Consider the following 25293-nt stretch of genomic DNA (forward strand, 5'->3'; position numbering starts at 1 on the left):
TTATGCACATTTGCTTCAAGTAGGTATTTATTTGACACAGATGTTTAGGAACACTTTCCTGAGTGATATATTGGCAAGCTAAATGGTCAGTGTAAAAGGCTAAATCTAACTCCGAACAGTAGAAAACAAAAAAGTGCTTTCGCCTAAAATTGTACAAAGAGCTTGATGATGAACCTAATCATCTCATTTTAAAATAAACGTATCTTCAATGTTTCAGTGCCTTTTGTTAAAAATACAAGATAAAAACCTTATTACAATTTAAAAGAAATTTTAATGATGAAAACAAGAATACTGAGGACAGCTGGTAGCAAATCCCTATCTGGCAATACTTTACAGAACAAAATGCAAACCAAACAGCAATGATAGTTATAAACAATGCACTGTAACCTACACCTACAGCTTGAATGTTGCCGAGGTCTGTGACATGCCATTGTACATGTAGGTGTTGTTAAAAATTACAAATTGTTTTGTAATAATTTTCACAACCTCCTGAGCAGCAGCTCCTGTCAAACAGCAGGGGAAAGAAAGAGGAATAGAGGGGAAAAAAATGTTAGAATTGTTTAACAGATGAGAAATTGCCCTCAGTGGGGCATTCCTTCTTGCTTAGGAAAGTGCATGCAGGCACCAAATATCCTGGCATGGTGCCTTGCAACAAGACAGCAGATGGATGTGAGCTCCTTCTTGCCATCAACTACAGCAATGAAAGAGGACTCGCGAATGTTTGCCCACTATCCAGTTCCTGGTAAGCTTTCCTGTATGGACACTCCGAGAAAGGGCTTACTGGAAGGCAGTGGTGAGCACACAGCAACAGCAGGCCATACTCCTTCGCCCTTAGTGCCATCTAATAAATTTTAGATGCTCTATACCAGGGTGGACAGACAGCAGCTCATGTGCTACATGCAGTTCTTTAACTTATCATGTGCAACTCTCAGAAACGTTGGCTGAGCTCCTTTTAGCATCACAATTAATTTAAAAGGTAAACAAGGTATTTTCAATCTTTTTCAATAAACTGAGAGTCCACTGGAATAAAACATAAGTTTTACGTTTCATGATGAGTTCATGTGAGTAAATATGTTCATGGTGATTAAATATGTTTAAGAATTTAAATGATTCTTAAATATTTCAGCTCTCAAACACATCAAAATAAACCTGGAGCTTTTTGTCAGGTGCTTCTTACCTGAGGTACATGTGCATGGTAGAAATGTAAGTTTTAGAGATGAGAGAAGTTTTAGAGAAGTTTTGTCATCTCTCATGCATATTGGTGTACAGATGCCTCAAATTCTACATAGCATGCACTCCACAGCTAGCATAAAAGAGATGGGTTTACAAATTCTACTAGCACAAACAGTCAGAATCCAAAGTTATGATGAACTTTCCACATGCAGCTCTGCAAGGACCAGTGAAAATGGCAGTATTCCTACCTCCCAAAAATGCAGCAACGGTATGTGGTTCAGCAGCTCCATAGCGACAACTGTGTAGGAAAAAAAAAATCAGTAATATTTATGATAGGATAAGTTCTGGAAAAATTACTTGATACAACACTCACAATTCATGGACATAATCATCCTTCACTGTTACAGATAATCCATATTCCTGAAGAAAACTATTGAGGCAAGATTTCAGTTTTCCAATATCATCCTCCACTTGGTAGTTATAGACACCTGGGTGAAAAAAAAAATAAAAATTATACATAAAGCTACAATTTTACCAAAACGATGTGGGATAAAATTTTGCAAGATGAGATCGATGCAAAGAAGTTTTACTACAAACATTTGTTAATTCACATTTCTTGCCTCTCACTTTCAGAGCCTTTCTTCTGAATCCTGTTAACATCGTTGTTACTGCTTTCTCTGGGGCCAGCTCTCCATTTGCTTGCCTTCCCTGTGTTTCTCAATTTCTCCATCATCCCCATTCATTCCAGCTTTTTCTTTGTAGTTTCTGCTTAATTGCCTTACTGTTTTGTTATTTCCTAGTTATTTTTCTTAGTTCCTAATGTACCTGTTCCCCTAATGAACTGCATTTTTGTTCTGCCCTAGTTTTAACTGCAGGAACTTTTTAAAGCCCAGTCTTATGCATGTCTACTCAGATGCAAGTCCCACTGTGTGCAATGGTATTTACTCCCAGGTAAATATGTATAGGATTGCAGGCTTAGCATCCTTGCTGCTCTCTGTGGTTCTTCTGCTCTTTCTTTTTCAGCTATTTAAAAAATTCCCTCCTTTGTGCTGATTAGAGGCATTAGGGAGGCTCTGCAAGCCACCAAATTCCTGGGGTAAGTGCGCACTGGACAGGGCCCTTGGGCTGATCACAGGGAGCCGCAGGGCACGGCGAGCTGCCAGGGAAAGAGAGGCATGGTGCTTTGCCCTGAACAGGTGGGAAGATGGGACAATGGAAATGGGGAGGGCTCAGTATGTAAAGAGGCTTTTTTGTCCCTTTCTGATTCACTTCGCTATTGGAAAATGGCTGAGAAATAACCCAACTTATTGCTGTATTCTCAGGAAAGTATCGGCCCTGACATCACAATGCTGACACTTCCTGCATGATGATGTCACTTCCTGCATGACAATGTCACTTTTGACCCTCAATAACATGATGGAGAGCCATGGCGAACTGCCACAGGGGTCAAGGGAGCTGCGGGCCAGAGAAGTTTGGGAACCACTGAATTAAACCTGTACATTTATGAACCTGAAATATTGATTATTATTAATTTTCTATCATATAGTGTCCCTCCCAAGGAATTTGTTCAATAAACATACTATACTCAAAAGTACATTGCTGATAACAGATTGTTGTTTACACTACAGTGCAGCAACTGGATATTATTAAAGTAATCTTACCTGGATATCTACCATGGTGTTTAAAAAATCTATCCACGGCCCGTAACATCAAGTATAACACCATCTCACTGTCTGGATTATCCATATGGGAAACTTAAAAGAAACAAAAAACCCAACCAGTTAATGCCTTAGGAATTGTTTGGAAAAGGGGTTGCATTAACAACAAAAAGATCACAAGAACCTAACATACATTTTTATGTATGTTCCAATGTATAGGAAAACATATTACAGCTTTGCTAAGACCACATGAAACTTTATGAATAAAATGACAAATTTAGCAAACATGAAGCAGATGCACAATGGATATCAGTATGGTTTGTGAATTGCACCTGATGTGCATAAATGTATTCTAACTACATGGGTACTGCATGGAAGTACTAGTTATGTTCCCCATATTTGATTCCCATTCCCTCCGCCCCAATAAAAGTTTACCATTCCACATACAGTAAATACTTGTAAAATGTGTAGTTAACAGAGTTCCTGGAAATGGTCTTCATTACATAATGGCTTAGAACTGAAATAGATGCAAGGGAAACCCTTTTCAAACAGCAGCTTCCTCGCTTAATCGCTGCTGTGACAGAGGAAGCAATGACTCACGCATCTCACATGTGAGAACACATCAGGACCACATCAGGGCTCAGCAATTTCTCTTCAGCTAAAATGCTTATTCTGCTTCCCATGGAACAGCACAAATGAGAGAAAGCAGCAGCCGCCCCAGCTCTTTTATGGGTCTGAATAAGTCTTTTAACTTTGGTTAAAAGTTTGGTTCTCAGATGAAAACATACTCAAATATGTGTTGGCAACCTTCAGTCTCGGAAGACTATGGTATTGCGCTCTGGATGGTCGTTCTGGCACAGCGTCTAGTGTGGCTGAAAAGGCCAATTCGGGAGTGACAATCCCTTCCACACCGGGAGCAAGTGCAGTCTGTCCCTGGTCTGACTTCCTGGCTGTGGGCCTTCCTTCTTTGCCTCTTAGCCTCAGACTGTTGGCCAAGTGTCTCTTCAAACTGGGAAAGGCCATGCTGCACAGCCTGCCTCCAAGCGGGCCGCTCAGAGGCCAGGGTTTCCCACTTGTTGAGGTCCACTCCTAAGGCCTTCAAATCCCTCTTGCAGATGTCCTTGTATCGCAGCTGTGGTCTACCTGTGGGGCGCTTTCCTTGCACAAGTTCTCCATAGAGGAGATCCTTTGGGATCCGGCCATCTTCCATTTTCACGACATGACCAAGCCAACACAGGCGTCTCTGTTTCAGCAGTGCATACATGCTAGGGATTCCAAATACTCAAATATATTTGTAGATAAAGATCAAACCTCCTTATTCACGGGGGCTTTGTTCCCCAAACTGCCGCCAATTAAAAAAATTCAAGTTAAGTAAAACCCGAAATGATGTTTTTCCAGCAGTGACAGAAACCTGCTGTGAAAACGTCCCCTTAGTGTTTTTAAACAAGAAATGCATGTGCGCGGGGGTGGAGCTTCCCTTACCTCGCATGGCAAGCGGGCAGGCAGTCTCCAACTCAGAAAGCTATTTCCAAATCGTTTAGCCCCCCACTCCATTGTGGAAACTACCCCATGGAAGGAGCCGCCCGGCACCTTACAGGACAGCCACCCTGGTTCCTGCTGGTCAGTCGGTTGGTTTCTCTCTCACACACACACACTGACACTCCTGTGCTTTCCCCTTCCCCCCTCGCTGCTATCACCACCGCTGCTGCCACTCTGTGTCCCCTCTCTCCTACAAGCAGCCTCAGCTGGAAGCAGAGTTTAAAGAGACACCGCTGGGGCACTTCTGCAAAGCGAATGACTGAGATCTCCAGTTTCCTCAACCACATGCCTGCCTGGTTTGAGGCTCACTCAACCGTCCCCTTAAGAAAAATGAAGCAAGGGAGAAAAGTTTGGGCTTCTACCTCCTAGTGCGCTGGAGGTCAAGGGAAGCTTTGCAGCTGGCTGGCTGGTGGCCCTTCACCTTGTGGGTGAGGAGGAACCAGAGCCGGGCAAAGTCTCCTTGCAAAGTCTCCTGAGGGGCACGGAGTAGCGGCGGCAGCAGCAGCAAGAGCGAGGGGGGGAAGTGCAGCCCTGTGTGTGTGTGTGTGTGTGTGAGAGAGAGAGAGAGAGACCGACCAGCAGGAACCAGGAGGTGCGGCAGCTTCCACAATGGAGGGTGAATGCAGGGGGGCAATAGCTTCCCTGAGCGCCCGGAGACTACCTGCCAGTTTACCAAGCGAGGTAACAGAAGCACACACACACACACACACTTATTTCTTGTTGAGAAACAGTTAAAATAACTTTTTTTAGCAGCTCCATGTGGATGGCCATTCATGTTGAGTCAAATACGTGGATGCAAAATCCGCTGATAAATAGGCTCAACCAGTACATAAGTGATTTCCTTACTTATCTCATCTTTGTTGGAAGTATTCAAGCCGTACTCGTCAGAAAGAGATCTACACCGCACTACTCGAAGAAATGCTGAATTCCTGCCTGAAACAGAAAGCATAGAGAGGAAAAGTGACACAGTATTCCTTTTTAAAAACAAACAATTCCTTGCAATGTAATGATTCCAATAACAACAGTTTTCCACAACAAAGGCACAAATTGGGGAGTTTTTACACATGCAGGTGATTCATGTGGAAAACCCACATGGAACAGGGACTCCTCGCTCAGGGCATACATCCATTTCACAAAGCTGAAATTCCTAGCAAACCCTAGGAACCCTATGGAAATCAAATTTCTTAAAAAGTTCTTGATAATGACTTTTTGTTACACAGCAACACACACAAGGATCCCCCCCAAATCACAGTTACTTACAAAATAGTTTTAAATCTTTCTGAGATATGGATTCTGGTGCCTACAAAGTAAAACAAATTTATTTGGGGGAGAGAATCAGGTTAATGTACCATTTCTCTAAGACAGTGGTTTCCAAAATCTCTGTTCAATGTTAATTCTCCCATCAAAGGAGAACATTCTGATTAAATGTCACTTCCCCCTCATTCTGCATTGCCACAAGGAAATACAAACAGCAAACAATAAAACATTTTGCGATGTATTTTGAAAATCGGAGAACGTTGCTGGATGTCAGACAACTCACTGATTTACTGCACTTTCTAAGCAATACATATTATAAATTGCTAAGGGCTTTTTGTTCTTTTTGTTCTTAAAAGGGGATTGGACAAGTTTCTGGAGGAAAAATCCATTATGGGGTACAAGCCATGTGCATGCGCAACCTTTTGATTTTAGAAATGGGTTATGTCAGAATGCCAGATGCAAGGGAGGACACCTGGATGCTGGTCTCTTGTTATCTAGTGTGCTCCCTGGGGCATTTGGTGGGCCGCTGTGAGATACAGGAAGCTGGACTAGATGGGCCTATGGCCTGATCCAGTGGGGCTGTTCTTATGTTCTTTGAGTGGAGCCTCAGATAGTGGTTGGATGAGTTGCTTGAATATCACAGAGGGGCAAAAGAAAGATGGCTGTGGGAAAGGAAGAGAGTCCTCACAGGAACAAACTGAACACAGGAGGAACAGAAGTGGGAATATGAAGAAGCAACTGCAAACTATTCTCACGCTGAAGTACTTAGGCAGCCAATCATCTATTAATATGAAGGCAATATGAAGGCAGCTTGGGGGGATTAGGCAATAGAAAGCCTATCTGCAGCAGGGAGCATTCACCCATCCCAAACTACAGTGGGTGTTAAGTTTTGCATGCACACTACCCCCTTTTGCTGCCAGGGATTCTCCAGCAGCAGACATGTGCCCTTGCCTGCAATGGTAGTGAAGCAATCACAAAGGGGAGAAACAGCCAGGATCTAATGATACACATCCTCAAATGAGGTGTCAAACAGTTTGTCCCAAGTGCACCATTGCCCACCAACACCAGCCATCTGCTTGCTGCAAGAACTTTATGTTAAAACTTCTGTTTAAAAAAGTCACTTGCTCAGGAAAAAGTCCTGTGCATGACACTAACAAGAAGCTCTCTGGATTGGGCCATTACGTAGTACTCCTTCAATGTTAAGGACCAGGATGGACAACACACCGTTTTCATTTGCTCACCTTGCCTAGTGACTGTAACAACTTGGCAGCATAGTTGCCAACAGCTTCAACATCTTTCTTTGCTTTCTCACGGTATCTTAAAGAGACAGACAAGAAAGCAAAACTTCAATAAGACAATCATTTCCAAAGGAAAGCAAGCTCTCCACCTTCTCCCGAAACCGGCAGCTGACAAAGCAGCTTGCATGAAATTTAAAAAGCATTGATACTTCTTGGTAGCTTTTTCAACCTTATGGATTTTTTTCTTGGTGGGAGGGGGGGATTGTCCCTACTGTGTTTAATTTTAAATAAATAAAATATACAGCAGGAGGCCATTGTCCAAACTGCTAAATATATACTGATAAAAAACACTGAAGAATACTTACACATTTTGCAACTGGATAAATTTAGTAGAATCTGCTATCATATCTGGAATTGTGCCCCTGAGAGGTAAGTTTCCTTGACCTTCTTTTGCCACAAATTCCTTTACAGCTCGAGCCACAATCCAAAAGGGTGATGTCTAGAAGTACACAGACAGATTACACTGACTTTATTTGGCAGAAACTGAATATTTTACATCAACTCTTAGTATGATCCCTTGCATGTTTACTTGAAAACAGGTCCAACGGGGTTTAAAAGAACTAACTCCCTAGTTAAGTGTTCACAGGACTTCAGCCCTGATCTCTTGTGTTTATTACCTGCTGAGAGAGACTGATGCAATGATCATCACTGAAAATGTCTTCAGTGCATCCTGGTATCTATGAAGAAAAAAATTACAAAGACATTTCAGAAAATTTTCTGATCAGATAAAGATTTAGTATTTATACAAGCAGAATATCTGCCGAGAGAGGGAAGATGAAGCTATTTTACCTTAGTAGTTGGGCAGTTAGATCCCTACATCCCTCTTGTAGTGGGAGTACATCTTAAGAGGACTTGGGAGATGGGGGTCACAGGCTAGCTCACTACCTACACTCCCATATGGGCAAGCACAGGTCGAAGTAGCCCACCTTATTTTCTGCCTTAAGCCAGTCACACATCCCCAGATTTCTCAGTAGGTCGGATGGGCTTCTCTATTAGCAGGCAGCTATCGAATTCTCTGGAATCCCAGTCCCAAAATTCATGGAAGACTTGGCTAATCACCTTGTGGTCTGCCTAAAACCCATGAAATGGTTCTCGCCCACAATCACAGAGGAGGAAGACCTTGTTTTTACCTTAGTAGCAACAACAGATGTGTTCACACTTTTAATAGCTTCTTCAAAGTTTTCTTCATCTTCCAGGACTCCATTTTCATTCTTTAAGATTCCTAGTTTAAAAACAGATACTAATTGAAGGAAGAGAACTTTAAGAATAGCAATATTCTTTTAGGATAGCAAATGTCACACCGATCTTTAAAAAGGGAAAGAGGGGGGACCCGGGAAACTATAGGCCAGTCAGCCTAACATCTATACCAGGTAAGATGGTGGAATGCCTCATCAAAGATAGAATCTCAAAACACAGACGAACAAGCCTTACAGAGGGAGAATCAGCATGGCTTCTGTAAGGGTAAGTCTTGCCTCACAAACCTTTTAGAATTCTTTGAAAAGGTCAACAGGCATGTGGATGTGGGAGAACCCATGGACACTAATCTATGGCATTAATCTATACCTAAGGCCACCTTAATCTATGGTAAGGCCACACCTGGAGTATTGTGTCCAGTTCTGGTCGCCGCATCTCAAAAAAGACATAGTGGAAATGGAAAAGTTGCAAAAGAGAGCGACTAAGATGATTTTGGGGCTGTGGCACCTTCCTTATGAGGAAAGGCTATGGCATTTGGGCCTCTTCAGCCTAGAAAAGAGACGCCTGAGGGGGGACATGATTGAGACATACAAAATTATGCAGGGGATGGACAGAGTGGATAGGGAGATGCTCTTTACACTCTCACATAATACCAGAACCAGGGGACATCCACTAAAATTGAGTGTTGGGCGGGTTAGGACAGACAAAAGAAAATATTTCTTTACTCAGCGTGTGGTCGGTCTGTGGAACTCCTTGCCACAGGATGTGGTGCTGGTGTCTGGCCTGGACGCCTTTAAAAGGGGATTGGACAAGTTTCTGGAGAAAAAATCCATTATGGAGTACAAGCCATGATGTGTATGCGCAACCTCCTGATTTTAGAAATGGGTTATGTCACAATGCCAGATGCAAGGGAGGGCACCAGGATGAGGTCTCTTGTTATCTGGTGTGCTCCCTGGGGCATTTGGTGGGCCGCTGTGAGATACAGGAAGCTGGACTAGATGGGCCTATGGCCTGATCCAGTGGGGCTGTTCTTATGTTCTTATGACATTATATATCTGGACTTTCAGAAGGCGTTCGACACGGTCCCTCTGCTACTGAAAAAACTCTGCTACTGAAAAAACTCCACAGTTGGGGAATTAGAGGGCAGGTCCTCTCTGGGACTGAGACCTGGTTGAAAACCAGGAAACAGACAGTGGGTGTCAATGGGCAATTTTCACAATGGAGAAATGTGAAAAGTGGTGTGCCCCAAGGATCTGTCCTGGGATCGGTGCTCTTCAACCTCTTCATAAATGACCTGGAGACAGGGTTGGGCAGTGAGGTTGCAAAGTTTGCAGACGACACCAAACTTTTTCGAGTGGTGAAGACCAGAAGTGATTGTGAGGAGCTCCAGAAGGATCTCTCCAAACTGGCAGAATGGGCAGCAAAATGGCAGATGCGCTTCAATGTCAGTAAGTGTAAAGTCATGCACATTGGGGCAAAAAATCAAAACTTCACATATAGGCTAATGGGTTCTGAGCTGTCTGTGACAGATCAGATCTTGGGGTGGTGGTGGACAGGTTGATGAAAGTGTCGACCCAGTGTGCGGTGACAGTAAAGAAGGCCAATTTTATGCTTGGGATAATTAGAAACAGTATTGAGAACAAAACAGCTAATATTATAATGCTGTTGTACAAATCGATGGTAAGGCCACACCTGGAGTATTGTGTCCAGATCTGGTCACCACATCTCAAAAAGGATATAGTGGAAATGGAAAAGGTGCAAAAGAGGGCAACTAAGATGACTGCTGGGCTGGGGCACCTTCCATATGAGGAAAGGCTACGGCGTTTGGGCCTCTTCAGCCTAGAAAAGAGACGCCTGAGGGGGGATATGATTGAGACATACAAAATTATGCATGCGAAGGATAAAGTGGATAGAGAGATGCTCTTTACACTCTCACATAACACCAGAACCAGGGGACAGCCACTAAAATTGAGTGTTGGGAGAGTTAGAACAGACAAAAGAAAATATTTCTTTACTCAGCGTGTGGTTGGTCTGTGGAACTCCTTGCCACAGGATGTGGTGACGGCATCTGGCCTGGATGCCTTTAAAAGGGGATTGGACAAGTTTCTGGAGGAAAAATCCATTATGGGTTACAAGCCATGATGTGTATGTGCAACCTCCTGATTTTAGAAATGGGCTGTGTCGGATGCAAGGGAGGGCACCAGGATGAGGTCTCTTGTTATCTGGTGTGCTCCCTGGGGCATTTGGTGGGCCACTGTGAGATACAGGAAGCTGGACTAGATGGGCCTATGGCCTGATCCAGTGGGGCTGTTCTTATGTTCTTATGGATGTTCTTCTTAAATTAATGGCAAAGTGTCAGGTTTTAATGGGCACCTGACATATGACTTGAACAAGTAGCATGATTTAAAGCAAAGATAGCAAGATATGTAATGAACATATGCTTTTAAGCCCAAGATAGTAGTGCCACTCAGTACGAACTAAACTCCACATGCCCCAGCCACCTTTGGTGTATCATCAGAAGATCGCCCTCAATTTTACCTTGCCTAATCATCTCTCGGAAAGCTTCCTTTTCTTTGTAGTTCTTCGGTATCTGACCACCATTCTAAATGGAAACAGATACATATTTGAATTATGTAAACATATCATACCAGTTGCTAAGCATTACTAGGAGGAGACAGAGAAACATAAGCAGCAAAGGAGCACTGGGCATGCATCTGTGTTCCAACATACTAGAAACTGAACTGGGGCAATAATTTCTATGGGGTTAAGGCCCTGTCTGATCATGTGACAGTAAGAAGGATAAACTATAAATTTTACCAAAAAGTAAAAATGTGTTTAATATGTTCAAGTGCACTGAATAAATGCAAGTGCACTTAATACAATAGGACCAGTACAAAATGAGTACAGCACACACACCCAGAAGACAGTCCAACAACACTCCAGAAAGCCTTGTGTTCCTCAACTCCCACCAATAAAGTATACAGATGCATTCATAAGCACTACTGTGGGGAATGGATGGTCTGTGTGCGCCCACAGAACTGCATAGACCACAAAGGTGGTTAGTGTAGTTATAAATGGACTTTGCAATTCCTGAAGTGCCCCCTTATGTTGCCTAAACATGAGCCCATGAACCTATATTGTTGGGGGGCAGGGAGGAAGACTGGGAAAAGAGGTCTTTATTGAATCTTGTAGGATTCCTTGAGTTATGCTCACACTAAACTGAAATTGCTCCAACACTTATCCCTAATAAGTCTCAGAATAGCATTCACATTGTTCAGCTTCTAACTGTGATCCTGAATGCAGTTTAAATTCCAGTCAGGTCAATGGGATTAAAGCACACTTGACTGCAAGCTGAATTGCTGCTTTAGTTTTGAAAGCACAAGTAGCATTCTTTAAAGGGACACAAACTTTACAGTTCTGGAGCACAAGGAACTACTAACACATCTGGTTCCCCCCCCTCCTCGGCTTAAAGTACCATGTACACAGACGACGTTGCATAAATAATGTTAGAACAACACCTCAATATGTACAAAAACAACAAAGGGCCTTGTGGCACCTTAAAAGATAAATTAAGTGTGCCACATGTTTTTGAGGACTATAGGCTAGTAGTTGATCACATGAATGAATTGTAATCTCCTGCCTACAGAGGAAGACACCTCATGCATCTGAACATGTAGTCCCTCCATTGTTTTTGCTGCTACAGGTCAATAAGGCTACCCCACAGCAGCGACGTACCGCATCACACCATTTTTCTAAATACTTGGATACAATCACAATCCATGGGATATGGCTGTGGTCCTGTGAATGCAAAATTAAAAGTGAGCATATCACTCACATGAAAACATTTTAAGCATCACACACACAAAATAACCACCCCTTCCTTTATGTTAAAGTGCAAACTCAATTCTCAGTCAAAAGCCCAGGCTCTGGAAATCTTTCTTCCTGTAGGCCTGTTTGGCCCCATTATTGGCTTCCGTTCACTTGTAAAAACATTTTGAGTAGGCATTTGGTTAATATCCCTATGTATATTTTTTGCGTCCTCATTTCCTCAAGAGATCCTGCTCATTAAAAAAAAAAAATTATTGAATTTGAGATAGATTATGCAGGTGGTGTTTTAAGAGAGCTGATTTTTTTTAAAGTTATTTTTGAGTTATTCAGTCCTTCTTGGGCTAGCTGCCACAGCTTTACAATGAGTGCCACTTTAAATACAATCTCTTATTGCTGCAGCAAAGGGCAGCAGAGGTCATTGGTAAACCACATGCTCTGCATGCAGGAGATCCCAGGTTCAATCCCCGGCATCTCTAGATAGGGCAGAAAAAAATTCCTGTCTGAAAAATTCCTTGGATAACCACTGTTAAGCCAGTGCTGACAATATTGACCTAGATAGACCAATGTGGACGGGCTCAGGGTAAGGCAGTTTCCTAGCTGCATGGAGAAGGCAAGTCTGTGACAAAGGATCTGATTCATAATGCATGTTCACTATATTTTTCAAAGAGGGCATGCACTCATTCATTTACTTAAAAAAAATCTCTCCTACTTTCCTCAAGGCAACTTACAACACCATAGCATGACAATAGAACAGAATACAAGAGAACAAGGCAACATAAAAATACTTCATCCTAGAATAAACTTGTGCATTGCCTCCAAAACTTGCATGCCTATTTCTAAGAAGACTGCAGAGCTTGTACCAACCCTTTTTTCCATATGATCCAAGTCGTAAGATCCCACATGCTCCCTCAATTCAGGAAATGGATTGTCCAGCCTCAAATCGTCCAATGCGTTATCGGGATGCGATTCTACCACTGTTAAATACATATTAAGCAAGATTTTAATTCTGAAACAAAATTCTAAATAAGACTTGAATCTAAATTTGGACACTATTGCAGCCATTAGCACACTAATTTGAAGTGACTGCAACATAGTAACAGTAAAATCACTGATAGCACACAGTGAGAGAATCCAATATTCCCTGTTTAACAATTAAAGAGATAGTCACTGAAAGGTATAGGTCAGGGGTCCCAAATAAACAGCTGCCAGGGCCACATCACTCAGTCTTGCAGAAGTGGGCAGCCTTATGGTGGGCAGAGGTGGCCAATTATAGAAAACAGAGATATTTTGTACATAATGCTTAAGAATTTTCAAAATAGGAAAATCATACTTGCAACCCCCATGGCTGCTTGCTTGTTCTCTCACTCTCTCTGTGAAAGCAGCCTTGCTCAGTTCATCCAGTACAAGGAAGCAAATGTGTGGTGGTGGGCAGGGGTAGGGAAAGAAGAGGAGACTGCATGTAATTATAATGCCACTGGTTCAGGAGGCAGGTCATAAGGTGCTGGTGTGTGGATGCAGCCCTCAGGCTATAGTCAGGGCAGGAGGTCTGGTCTAGAGGGTTGAGCCTCCATTTGCCTGAAGATAACATCCAAAGGTCGCCAGTTCGAGGCCACCAGCACCGTGCGACCTTGAAGCAGCTGACAAGCTGAGCCGAGCTATTCCATCTGCTCTGAGTGTGGGAGGATGGAGGCCAGAATGTGCGGCCAGATCAAGAAAGAAACATCTGAATGTTGTGGTTTCTTGAAAGATAGAACCTTTCAAATTGTAACAATCCCTAGGGATTTAAAAATTGCCTGCCTGTGTGAACCGCCTTGAATAAAGTCTAAGGAGAAATCTGAGGACCAAGAAAGGCGGTATAGAAATACCTGTATTATTATTATTATTATTATTATTATTAGTCTGGGGGCCCCTACAGCAGGTGAAACTTTTAATTACTAAATAAGTCTCTCACCTAGGTGTTCTTTAATAACGATCCTCATGTAGCCAATTAAGCCATAAGTCCTACAAACTAGAAGTGGAATACCATAATTCCAGAGAACATCAGCTAGCCGGAGCAGCGTACTGAAAAACAAAAGATAATTAGCCAGATTTGAAGAAATACAAGTGGGGGGAAAAGACTCACGCAGTGCTATAACAGACGAGTTCCATAACTGGTTTCAAGCTTTTAACACGCAGAAGAACATTTTAAGACTTTTTCACTTTTTGCATGCAATGCTCTAGTGCAGCAGTTCTCAAATATTTTGGTCTCTGGAGCCCTTTACACACCTAAATGGAGTCTCAGGGAACCCTACCAGTGCACACATGGAGTCTTGGGGCCCAGAGTGCTGTTAATTGAGTGGAAAGGTGCAGCACCAAGCAGATGGAGGCAACTTATGGTATTCTCATGGAGACCCAGGACTCCTGGGAGCACACTTTGAGAAACACTATTGTAGCATGAAAGAGCCCTTTGTGAACAAAAGACACTTTCCACATATCCCTCGGGATGCAACCCATTCTTTTCTAAAACTGCTAACTCAATAATTGCAAAACGGAACTTTTCTTCTCCATGGAAGACCAGATACCTCCACTGAATATGACTGCACAGAGATTAATTACACAATCACAAGAGAAGTGAACCATTCCCTTAAGGAACAGAGACAGGGATTCCCTGGGTGGGGTGTCATGATGCCCCAATTTGAAAACCTCTGGATTAATGAGTTTGTAAGCATGGGTTAAAACAGGAGGTGTGTGGAGAAACAAAGCCTTCACAGAAGAACCCCTAAGCATCAAAGTAAACATTTGGCAACATGTAGGGCTGGGAACCCAGGGTGCTACAAGGCAGGGTGGAGGAGGGCAGATTTACAGAAGCAAAGCAGTAATTCGAGAAAGGTGCATAACCTTCCTAGATAGACCAATTCAAGCATTGTGGTTGTTCCTAACTTGTTCTAAAACAGAACTGGGAGTAGATTTGTTCCTCCCCTTGCACACAAAGGTGTGTGTGCCTCAGGCTAGGAGGTGTGGCACAAGGCCAAGGTTGAATCATGGCTTCATGCAACATCTCAACCAGGCCAACAGAAAGTATTTACAGTTCTGGTTTACCTTTCTGGAAGCTGAGTGGCAATCACTACATTAAACCGACAGAAGAACGAAGGATCATTGTCTAGAAGTTTATCTGGATTCTTAAGAAATACAAAGACACAGACACACATGTTGGATCCAGAAGCAACCAACACCAAAGTATGCAAAATTAAATTTTTATGCATCTAAACATCTATTCAAAAGGTGCAAATTACATGCTTACTTTGTATTTAACTTTAAATTTCAAAAATGAGCAGCAAAGCAAGTCCCTGTGATAACAAATCACTCAACACAGTGGTTGGAGTTTAAAGGAAGTAGGGTGACATTTTTTGACACTGGCAGAGGCTACAAAGTGTGTACAACTTAGGGTGCAATCCTAACCCCTTATTTCAGTGCTTTCCAGCACAGGCATAGCTGTGCCAATGGGACGTGTGCTGCATCCTGCAGTTGGGTATCACTCACGGAGGCCTCCTCAAAGTAAGGAAATGTTTGTTCCCTTACTTCAGAGCTGCATTGCCCTTATGTCAGTGCTGGAAAGGGGTTAGGATTGCGCCCTTAGGTGATTTGGCTAAATTCATGTTCCTTATATTTGCATGCAGTTATTTCAGCAAGTGAGGAACCAGTCCTATCCAACGTTCCAGCACTGATGAAGCCATGTAGGCCTAAGGTAAAGGAAAAAAGGTTCTCTTATCTTGAGGAGGCCTCCCTATTGGCACGGCTGCATCAATGCTGGGAAGATGGATTGGACCGGGCCCAGAAATGTATAACCTACTCTTTACAAATGTGCCAACACACCACTATATACAATAAAATTGATACAAACCTCTTCCACAAAATTCCCTGAAACCTCATTATTCAATTCTTGTAATAGTTCTGTGGTACACTGGGCTCGATTCTGCCAAACAAAACAGCTGCATTAGATTACTAAGACTGCAATCCTAAACATGCTAGTCTGATAGCAAGCCCTACTACACAATTTGCTTCAAAGTTAGCATACACAGAATTGTTGTCTATATTCCATTTCCAAACTCATGACATTCTGCCTCAATGCTGTTTGGTTGGAGAGATACGAATGGAATGCAAGACTAGTAAACTTCCAGTCAATCTGAAAAATAAGACATTGGCTGATCTGCTGTGATGTCATAGAATGCTCAGAGGTAACCACAAAGGGCCTATAACAGAACAAGCCATGTGCGGTTAGCAAAAGGTGTTATGGGAAGATGAGGATGAATGAATTTGATCCACTACTTTAAAGGGAGTGGCATTACTTTCTGGTAACTGGCATCATTGGGGACAAAAATATTGACTAAATTTCTGCTTAAGAGAAGAAACTGACATGCACATCTTGGTGACTAGGAGCATAGTGAAGATATTGTTATTCAGAGAGAACTAATAAGGGTTTCAGTAATTTATATAAAATTTTGATTTGTAGCCTATTTATTTGCACTAACAGATTAGAGAAGTACACACATTAAATCTTGGACCCCTGAACCAAATACACTCCCATTGCTATGAGAAAGAAAGGAAGTTGCATTTCATCAAGTAGATTCTCTGTATTCCCCCCATAGAGGTCTTTGTTTCAGGTGAGTAAGACAGGATTACAGCCCAAGTCTTACTGAAAACAATGGGCTTAATTCTGAGTAAAGTAAATAACACCATTTCTAAGCACCTCTACCAATAAATCATAGTTGGAATCTACTTACTTGGCCAATATTGCTTCTTTGCAGGAAAAAACTAAAAAGGAGGAAAAAAAAACAAGTAATTCGTTTAAAGTTTCAGTCTGATGGACAAAATCTGGAAGTCTTGTGCGTTATTTTATGAAACACATGCACAAAAAACTACCCATGTCTCTCCCTCCAGTAATAAATTTTTTACAATATTTGCTGCCTCAGTATAAGGTACCTTCCAATGAATGTCCATCTAACTAAGTACTGCTGACAGCGACTGGCATTTTGAAAGCAACATGACTGTCCTCCTCCAGCTGATAAAGGCTCTAGCACAGTGGTTCTCAAACTTTTTAGTGCTGGGACCCACTTTTAAAACTGACACTAAGAACATAAGAACATAAGAACATAAGAACAGCCCCACTGGATCAGGCCATAGGCCCATCTAGTCCAGCTTCCTGTATCTCACAGCGGCCCACCAAATGCCCCAGGGAGCACACCAGATAACAAGAGACCTCATCCTGGTGCTCTCCCCTGCATCTGGCATTCTGACTTAACCCATTCCTAAAATCAGGAGGTTGCGCATACACATCATGGCTTGTACCCCATAATGGATTTTTCCTCCAGAAACTTGTCCAATCCCCTTTTAAAGGCGTCTAGGCTAGACGCCAGCACCACATCCTGTGGCAAGGAGTTCCACAGACCGACCACGCGCTGAGTAAAGAAATATTTTCTTTTGTCTGTCCTAACCCGCCCAACACTCAATTTTAGTGGATGTCCCCTGGTTCTGGTATTATGTGAGAGTGTAAAGAGCATCTCCCTATCCACTCTGTCCATCCCCTGCATAATTTTGTATGTCTCAATCATGTCCCCCCTCAAGCGTCTCTTTTCTAGGCTGAAGAGGCCCAAACGCCGTAGCCTTTCCTCATAAGGAAGGTGCCCCAGCCCCATAATCATCTTAGTCGCTCTCTTTTGCACCTTTTCCATTTCCACTATGTCTTTTTTGAGATGCGGCGACCAGAACTGGACACAATACTCCAGGTGTGGCCTTACCATCGATTTGTACAACGGCATTATAATACTAACCGTTTTGTTCTCAATACCCTTCCTAATGATCCCAAGCATAGAATTGGCCTTCTTCACTGCCACCGCACATTGGGTCGACACTTTCATCGACCTGTCCACCACCACCCCAAGATCTCTCTCCTGATCTGTCACAGACAGCTCAGAACCCATCAGCCTATATCTAAAGTTTTGATTTTTTGCCCCAATGTGCATGACTTTACACTTACTGACATTGAAGCGCATCTGCCATTTTGCTGCCCATTCTGCCAGTCTGGAGAGATCCTTCTGGAGCTCCTCACAATCACTTCTGGTCTTTACCACTCGGAAAAGTTTGGTGTCATCTGCAAACTTAGCCACTTCACTGCTCAACCCTGTCTCCAGGTCATTTATGAAGAGGTTGAAAAGCACCGGTCCCAGGACAGATCCTTGGGGAACACCGCTTTTCACCTCTCTCCATTGTGAAAATTGCCCATTGACACCCACTCGCTGCTTCCTGGCCTCCAACCAGTTCTCAATCCACGAGAGGACCTGTCCTCTAATTCCCTGACTGTGGAGTTTTTTCAGTAGCCTTTGGTGAGGGACCGTGTCAAACGCCTTCTGAAAGTCCAGATATATAATGTCCACGGGTTCCCCCGCATCCACATGCCTGTTGACCTTTTCAAAGAATTCTTTAAGGTTTGTGAGGCAAGACTTACCCTTACAGAAGCCATGCTGACTCTCCCTCAGCAAGGCCTGTTCGTCTATGTGTTTTGAGATCCTATCTTTGATGAGGCATTCCACCATCTTACCCGGTATGGATGTTAGGCCTATAGTTTCCCGGGTCCCCCCTCTTTCCCTTTTTAAAAATAGGCATGACATTTGCTATCCTCCAATCTTCTGGCACCGTGGCCGTTTTGAGGGACAAGTTGCATACCTTAGTCAAGAGATCTGCAACTTCATTCTTCAATTCCTTAATAACCCTTGGGTGGATGCCATCAGGGCCCGGTGACTTATTGATCTTTAATTTATCAATGAGGTCTGAAACATCTTCTCTTTTAACCTCTATCTGACTTAACTCCTCGGTCAGGTGGGGCCGTTAGGGCAGCGGTATCTGCCCGAGGTCTTCTGCCGTGAAGACAGATGCAAAGAACTCATTTAATTTCTCTGCCATCTCTAAGTCTCCTTTTATCTCCCCTTTCCCTCCCTCACCATCCAGAGGGCCAACCGCTTCTCTGGCGGGTTTCCTGCTTCTAACATATTTGAAGAAGCTTTTATTATTCCCCTTAATGTTGCTGGCCATGCGTTCCTCATAGTCTCGCTTGGCCTCCCCTATCACCTTCTTACATTTCTCTACTTCTTACATTTCTCTTACATTACACTCTACTGGGACCCACCTGCACTATGAGCCAAAAAAAAATGTGTCACTTTACCAGCCACTTAAGCCTCTGTTTTTTATCCTTTTTAATAAAGTGGGGGGAGGGACAACCTTCTGGTGCATTTGTTGAGCTCCATGTTCATCAGATTAGGATCATTCTGGTGGCCTTGGGTTCAAAAGAAGCAATCCTAAAACGACTTCTGGTACACGCAACCAGAAGGTGGTTTGCAATCACTTTTTTTTTAACATTCTAAGTGTCGGGGAGCCCTGCGGAGAGCTGTGTAGGGCTCCCTGCACCTCTTGCTGTTTGCACAAGCCCTCTGTAAGTACAGGTATCCACCCTTCATGACGCAATCCTGGGGATCGCGTTGCTGCCCTCAGCCCCTCCCCCCCAAAGAATTACCTCAGGAGTAAAACTCCCGAGAAGTTTGAGAACCACTGGTATATACAATTAAGATATATATACAAGCATGTTATTATGAAGGCTGTGGCAAATTTTCCTATACCAGCAGAAAAGAAAAGCAATGTTAAGATTTGAGGAAATTCTCAGTGACTTTTATTTTGACGATGGTCATTTTTAGTTTCCATATATTGTAAAAATTCATTTAGTCAGTAATAGTTCTGTGGTTCCATAGTTTTCACACTGAGAAAAGTACTTCCAGATTTTTGTAGATATCACTTACTTGTTTCCAACATCTTCGCCAGTGACTTGATTCCCATCTACAATTGTAAACGATCCAACACCTTAAAGACAAAAAACAGAGTGTGTTGTGTTGAACCACAAATCAAACAACAAAGTTATAGCTTTGTTTTCAATTGTACCTGGCAGTACTAAGTTTTTGAGGATCTCTGTTCCTGTAGCAGTTGCATTTATCACACAGACATGAGCAGATTCTAAAGCTTGTTGTCCGTGGTCACCCCATAACCTGTAAAACAAAAGCACAAACATAAACTTGATACTTCTGTTTTGAGGAAGGAGTACACCTGAATTAACGCATTACAAATGTAACTTTTTAAAACTACTATTTATTGATATTTATTCAATAAACAATTTCGTGATTGATAAGGTGCTGGCAACGTGCATAGCAGTTTACATAGTGTGAAAAGTCAGGTTCCCTGCCCCAAGGACATTACAAGCTAGATTTACAACTAGTGTGCCCCAGCACAAGAATGGTCTGCAGGTGTGCCACAGGAGTTTGGGGGAGGGTCAGGTATTAGTAGGACCATCAGGAAATGTGAGCTCCCAGCTAGCAATGCGGTGTGCCTTGTCAACTGTCAAAAAAGTGATGATGCGTCTTGACAATTTTTAACATCTTCCCAGTGTGCTGTGAGATGAAAAAGTTGAAAATCGCTGAGCTAGATACTGATCCAAGGGAAACAAGGACTGAAAGGAACAGAAACAGGGTTAGCAGGGAAAATATACATAATTACATGTGTACTTAGCTTATAGTAAGGGAAGAGGACATCAGAAAAGGTATTGAGAATAAAACAACTATTATAATGCCATTGTACAAATCAGTGATAAGGCCACATCCGAAATGGAAAAGGTGGAAATGGGAAAAATGCAGAAGAGAGCAAACAAAATGATTACTGGGGTGGGGCACCTCCCTTACAAGGAAAGGCTACAGCATTTGCAAGGGATGGATAGAGTGGATAGAGGGATGTTCTTTTCCCTCTCACACATCAGAACAAGAGGGCATCCACTAAAATTGAGTGTTAAGACAGTTTGGATAGACAAAAAAATTTTTTTATCCAGAAATATTTCGTCTGTGGAACTCCTTACCTTTGGAGTCATTCCAGACAGTGAGAGCACTGCGAGGGTGTCTCCTCTGCTTTTCTCTCACTGCCAGAAATGGCTCCAACGGCGAAGGGGAGAGGCAACTTGCACAGCATGTTGAGGCACCCTGCAAAACCTATTGCTGTGCCCCCACTGTAACTATATTACTGGGTTACAAGCCATGATGGGTATACACAACCTCCTGGTTTTAGAAGCCAGATGCAAGGGAGTGGTAACAGAATACAGGTATTGCCTTGACTGCTCTGGGTGGGCCACTGTTAAATATAGGAAGCTGGACTAGATGGGCCTTTGGCCTGATTTAGCAGGGCTCTTCTTATATTATGACTTTTCCCAAACAACTCATCCTCTCATTGGCAGTGTGTAATTAACCTATAGAACTCCTTGTGGCAGTATGGGGTCGTGTTGCCTAGATGCCTTTAAAAGGTAATCAGACATTTCTGGAAGAAAAGTCCCATCACGGGTTACAAGCCATGACGGGTTTGTGCAACCTCCTGGTTTTAGAAGTAGGTTGCCTCAAATGCCAGTTGCAAGGGAGGGCACCAAGATGCAGGTCTCTTGTTTTCTTGTGTGCTCCCTGAGGCATCTGGAGGACTTGTTGGCAACCTTCAGTCTCGAAAGGACCTCTGTGAGGACATCTGTAGGACCTCTGTGAGATATAGGAAGCAGGACTAGATGGATCTTTGACCTGATCTAGAACAGCTCTTCTTATGTTGGTTTGAGGATTACCGATTATTAAAAAATTTTATATGTATCAAAGCAGTTCTAAAAGAAAGCCTTAAAACAGTGGTTCTCAAACTTTTAGCACCAGGACCCACTTTTTAGAATGAGAATCTGTCAAGACCCACCAGAAGTGATGTCATGACTAGAAGTGACATCATCAAGCAGGAAAATTTTTAACAATCCTAGGCCGCAATCCTAACCACACTTACCCAGTAGTAAGTCCTATTTACTATCATTGTTAAAAGCATATGCATAGTAAGTAGCCTGTTAAAAATTCAGAGCTGTAGCATTTCCCTAAAAGCAGTCACATACCATCAAGTCTAACATATTAAAAATAAAATATTGAACTGAATGTGGATCCACCTGGAATTGGCTCGCGACTCACCTAGTGGGTCCTGACCCACGGTTTGAGATACACTGAGAACTGACAGGGCAAAAGAGAGAGCTGGCAGGCTTTTGGAGTGAAAAAGGCCTGAATGCATTAGGCTGGATGCCAAGCAAGGCAGGAGAACAGCAGCCACCCAAAGGAGCAGGGCATAGGGGAGGTAGAAGCTGCAGGGCACAGTGTGCCAGAAGGGGGGCTTGTGGTGGGGGCTGCTCTGGGGTTGAGCCTGTTCTGCGGTTGAGCCTGTGGCTCTTGCAAAGCAGGGAGGCTGGGCTAGGGGACAGGGGTGCAGCCCAGAAAGGCTGGCAGGGGCCAGTGGAGAGCCTGATGGGCATCCCTAGGAGACTGGCACAGCCCAAGTCCCTGCAGTCCTTGGCTGGCATGGGGAGGGGCTCCTTACCCACCCAGCAAAGGCAAACAGAGCAGGCTAGACTCCTCTGCCCCCTGCTCTCAGCAACCCCACCTGAGCTGCCGGTCATAGCGCTGCTCCTTCAAGCTGACTCTGCCCTGCTGCTGCTGCTGCTGCTGCTGCTGCACAGGCGACGCCATGACGCTTCCCCTTCCTTCCACAACGCACTTCCCAAGCCGCCCTGCAGGGGGAGCCCGCGCGCAGCCACAGCACCGCAAGGCGCATGCGCAGTCGACCAAAAGCTCGCGCGAGGCTCTAGTTCATGTTGCAACCCGGAAAGATGCTGGTGGAGCTCGTTGCTCTGGCTCTGCGCTGCTCGCCCCGCCCCCCGGGCAGCTATTGCTGCTGCTGCACCTTCACAGGAGAGGCTTTCTTCTCTTCTGGTTGGGGGGTTTTGCATCACAAGCCAGGCACGTTTACTCAGAAGTAGACCCCATTGCATTCAATGAGGTTTTACTGCCCAGGAAAGTGTGGATAGGATTGCAGCCTGACCTTGCGTGCAGCACAATCCTATGCACATTTGCTCAGAAGTCAGCCCATTGTGTTCAATGTGACTCCCCAGGAAAGTGTGGATATAGGATTGCAGCCTTGGTTTCTGCTCACCTTGCATGCTGCACGACCCTATGTGTATGTCTGCTCATGAATAAGTCCCATTGTGTTCAATAAGATTTACTTCCAAGTAATCATGCATAGGATAGCAGCCTCACATTCTATAAGGGCTTGACTTCCCCCCCCATGGGAAGACAGAGTGCCTATACCAGGGGTGCCTAACTCATTTCCTACAGAGGGCCAAATAGCATTCATTGTTCCTGCTGAGGCCCAGAAGTGATGTCATTAGGCAGGAAGTGATGTCATTAAATAGGTCATAAAAAATAAGCATGTTTTCTCACTTAGGAACTCATTAGCTGCAAATGACAGAAGAGAAAATATGCAAATCTTGGTCATCTTTCAAGACATTGGAGAGCCCAATTTTCATCTGGCCTGCCCTTTCAACAGTAACATCTCAGCACTATTCAGCAGCTGAGATCCTGAGGGCCGAATGAAAAGTTTCCGCAGGCTGCATCTGCCCCTCCCCCCGCTTATGTTTGACACCCCTGGCCTATACCTTTCACCATTGTACAGCAGAGGGAATTTTGGTAGGTGCTGCTCAGAGTGGAGGGGTTTAAAAAGCTGCACCTGCCAAAATCTGCCGGGCTCCCTCTCCTGCCCTGACCTGCCCACCACCCACCCCAGCCCTGTGTGGCTCCCCAACCCTGCTCTGCCTACACTCTCCCCCTAACCTGTGGTGCCCCCACTCCTGGTATAAGGGGTGCCCTCCCTTTGGGGGTAGAGAAACAGCCATTCTATCCCCGCCCCCTCCACTTGCTCATTCACTCACCCATCTTTGTTTGACAGGCCGCCCTCCTGCCCTCCCTCTGGCGTGAGGAGCTGTTGTGACATTTTGGGACTAGGGCTGAGCACCTGAGCACCTCCTGGCACCTGGGAGATGGTGCCAGACACAGCTCCCCTTGTGCCTTTCACCCTGGCTCCTCTCACTTCCTGGATTGAGGCTCTCTAGCCCACTGCTTTTCTCTCCTCCACACTTCCTCTTGCACTTTGATCTCCTCCTCCTACCATAGTCTTTCGAGACTGAAGGTTGCCAACTACCTTTTCCAATCCAGCAAGTGGGACAAGGAGGGAGAGCAGTGGAGGCCAGTGGGCAGACCAGGGCCAGCATATCCATTGAGACCAACTGAAGCAGTTGTCTCAGGCAGCAGGTTGGTGGGGGCACCCACTTTAATACAAACAACTTGCTTCCACTAATCCGTCACCTCCCCCATCCCTGGATTGGAAAAGGAAGAGGGGGTGGAGCAGGTGTGGAGAGGAGAGTGGTGGGCTAGATTGTCAGAGCAGAAGAAGCTGGCACTTCACCAGAAGCATTTGGCACGCTGCCTCAGGCACCAGGAAGACCTGGGCTGCCACACAGTGCTCACTGGAATTTCCTCTCCAAATAACTGTGCCTGGGGTTATACCTCATAATGGGGATGAGATAATGGTTTGAGAGGAAGCATTTCTTTTCCCACCTCTCTTATCTCCCATTCCTTACTTTTTTCTCAGACTTTGCACCTGCTGCGCCAATGAATTGTTCCTCATTCAGGAATTTTAACATTGAATAAATAGTTTTCATTTATTTCACATTTTGGGGTGGATGGTCTTTGCTGATCAAACTGATTGCCAGTTATTATGACATATACAGTCTCTCCTATCACTAGAGAAATAGAAGAAAAAGGGAAGAAAATAATGAAAAAGGAGGAATGGAAGAGGTCCAGTTGGTGACCGTTTTGATTGGGCGCAATCCAAACCCCTTATGTCAGTGCTTTCCAGCACTGACATAAGGGCAATGCAGCTCTGAGGTAAGGGAACAAACATTCCCTTACTTTGAGGAGGCCTCCATGAGTGCCACCCAAGTGCAGGATGCAGCACACATCCCATTAGCACCACTATGCCAATGCTGGAAAGCCCTTAAAGTGTTTAAGAGAGGATTGGTACCCTGATGATTTACAACAACAGTAACTGTCAATAAAGCAGCCCTCCTGGCTGTTTCCTATAGCCCTGAAAGTATCAATAATTCCAGTGTAACCTAAGGGGAGAGACGTCCTGCAAGGGTAGGATACTATTTCAGAAATGTGAGCAGAGTGCATTCTTGAACCGAGTAAAATGTTCATGCGCAATCCTTGGGTGTGTGTGGGTGTGTGTGTCTGTGTAAATGGGCTCTCAAGATGGCTTATGTAGTAAACAATGCAATAAAACACAATAATTGTAAAAAAAAAAAAATCAAAATAGTGAACTGCAAACAAAAACTGCCAACAATCACTAAAACCTGATGGTGTGAGAGGGCAGGAAATAAAAGCAAC

General features: G+C 43.9%; 1 protein-coding gene across 1 annotated transcript; it reads right to left on the bottom strand.

Annotated features, from left to right (window-relative positions):
• On the bottom strand, positions 1-22554 carry NAE1 (NEDD8 activating enzyme E1 subunit 1). Its single transcript, XM_066636959.1, has 20 exons — positions 22454-22554; positions 19910-20013; positions 19771-19831; positions 16708-16738; positions 15828-15899; positions 15026-15105; positions 13899-14008; positions 12812-12921; positions 11855-11917; positions 10658-10721; positions 8056-8147; positions 7543-7602; positions 7231-7364; positions 6869-6944; positions 5631-5670; positions 5217-5303; positions 2835-2927; positions 1547-1661; positions 1422-1471; positions 1-503 (listed from the first exon to the last, which is right to left on the bottom strand). Exons 1-20 carry the CDS (start codon positions 22537-22539, stop codon positions 394-396), a joined length of 1638 nt encoding a protein of 545 aa, XP_066493056.1. The 5' UTR covers positions 22540-22554; the 3' UTR covers positions 1-393.
• Between the last annotated feature and the right edge of the window lie 2739 nt (positions 22555-25293).

The sequence above is a fragment of the Tiliqua scincoides genome, chromosome 9, assembly GCF_035046505.1.
Source record: "Tiliqua scincoides isolate rTilSci1 chromosome 9, rTilSci1.hap2, whole genome shotgun sequence".
NCBI classification, from domain to species: domain Eukaryota; kingdom Metazoa; phylum Chordata; class Lepidosauria; order Squamata; family Scincidae; genus Tiliqua; species Tiliqua scincoides.

Excerpts from the sequence above, each read along its gene's own strand:
- NAE1 (XM_066636959.1), bottom strand. The coding sequence starts at position 22,539 with ATGGCGTCGCCTGTGCAGCAGCAGCAGCAGCAGCAGCAGCAGGGCAGA. Across the intron at positions 15,900-16,707 it reads AAAGAAGCAATATTGGCCAA|AATCGAGCCCAGTGTACCAC; the intron begins GTAAGTAGATTC and ends TTTGTTTGGCAG. Across the intron at positions 6,945-7,230 it reads TTTATCCAGTTGCAAAATGT|ATACCGTGAGAAAGCAAAGA; the intron begins GTAAGTATTCTT and ends TGTCTCTTTAAG.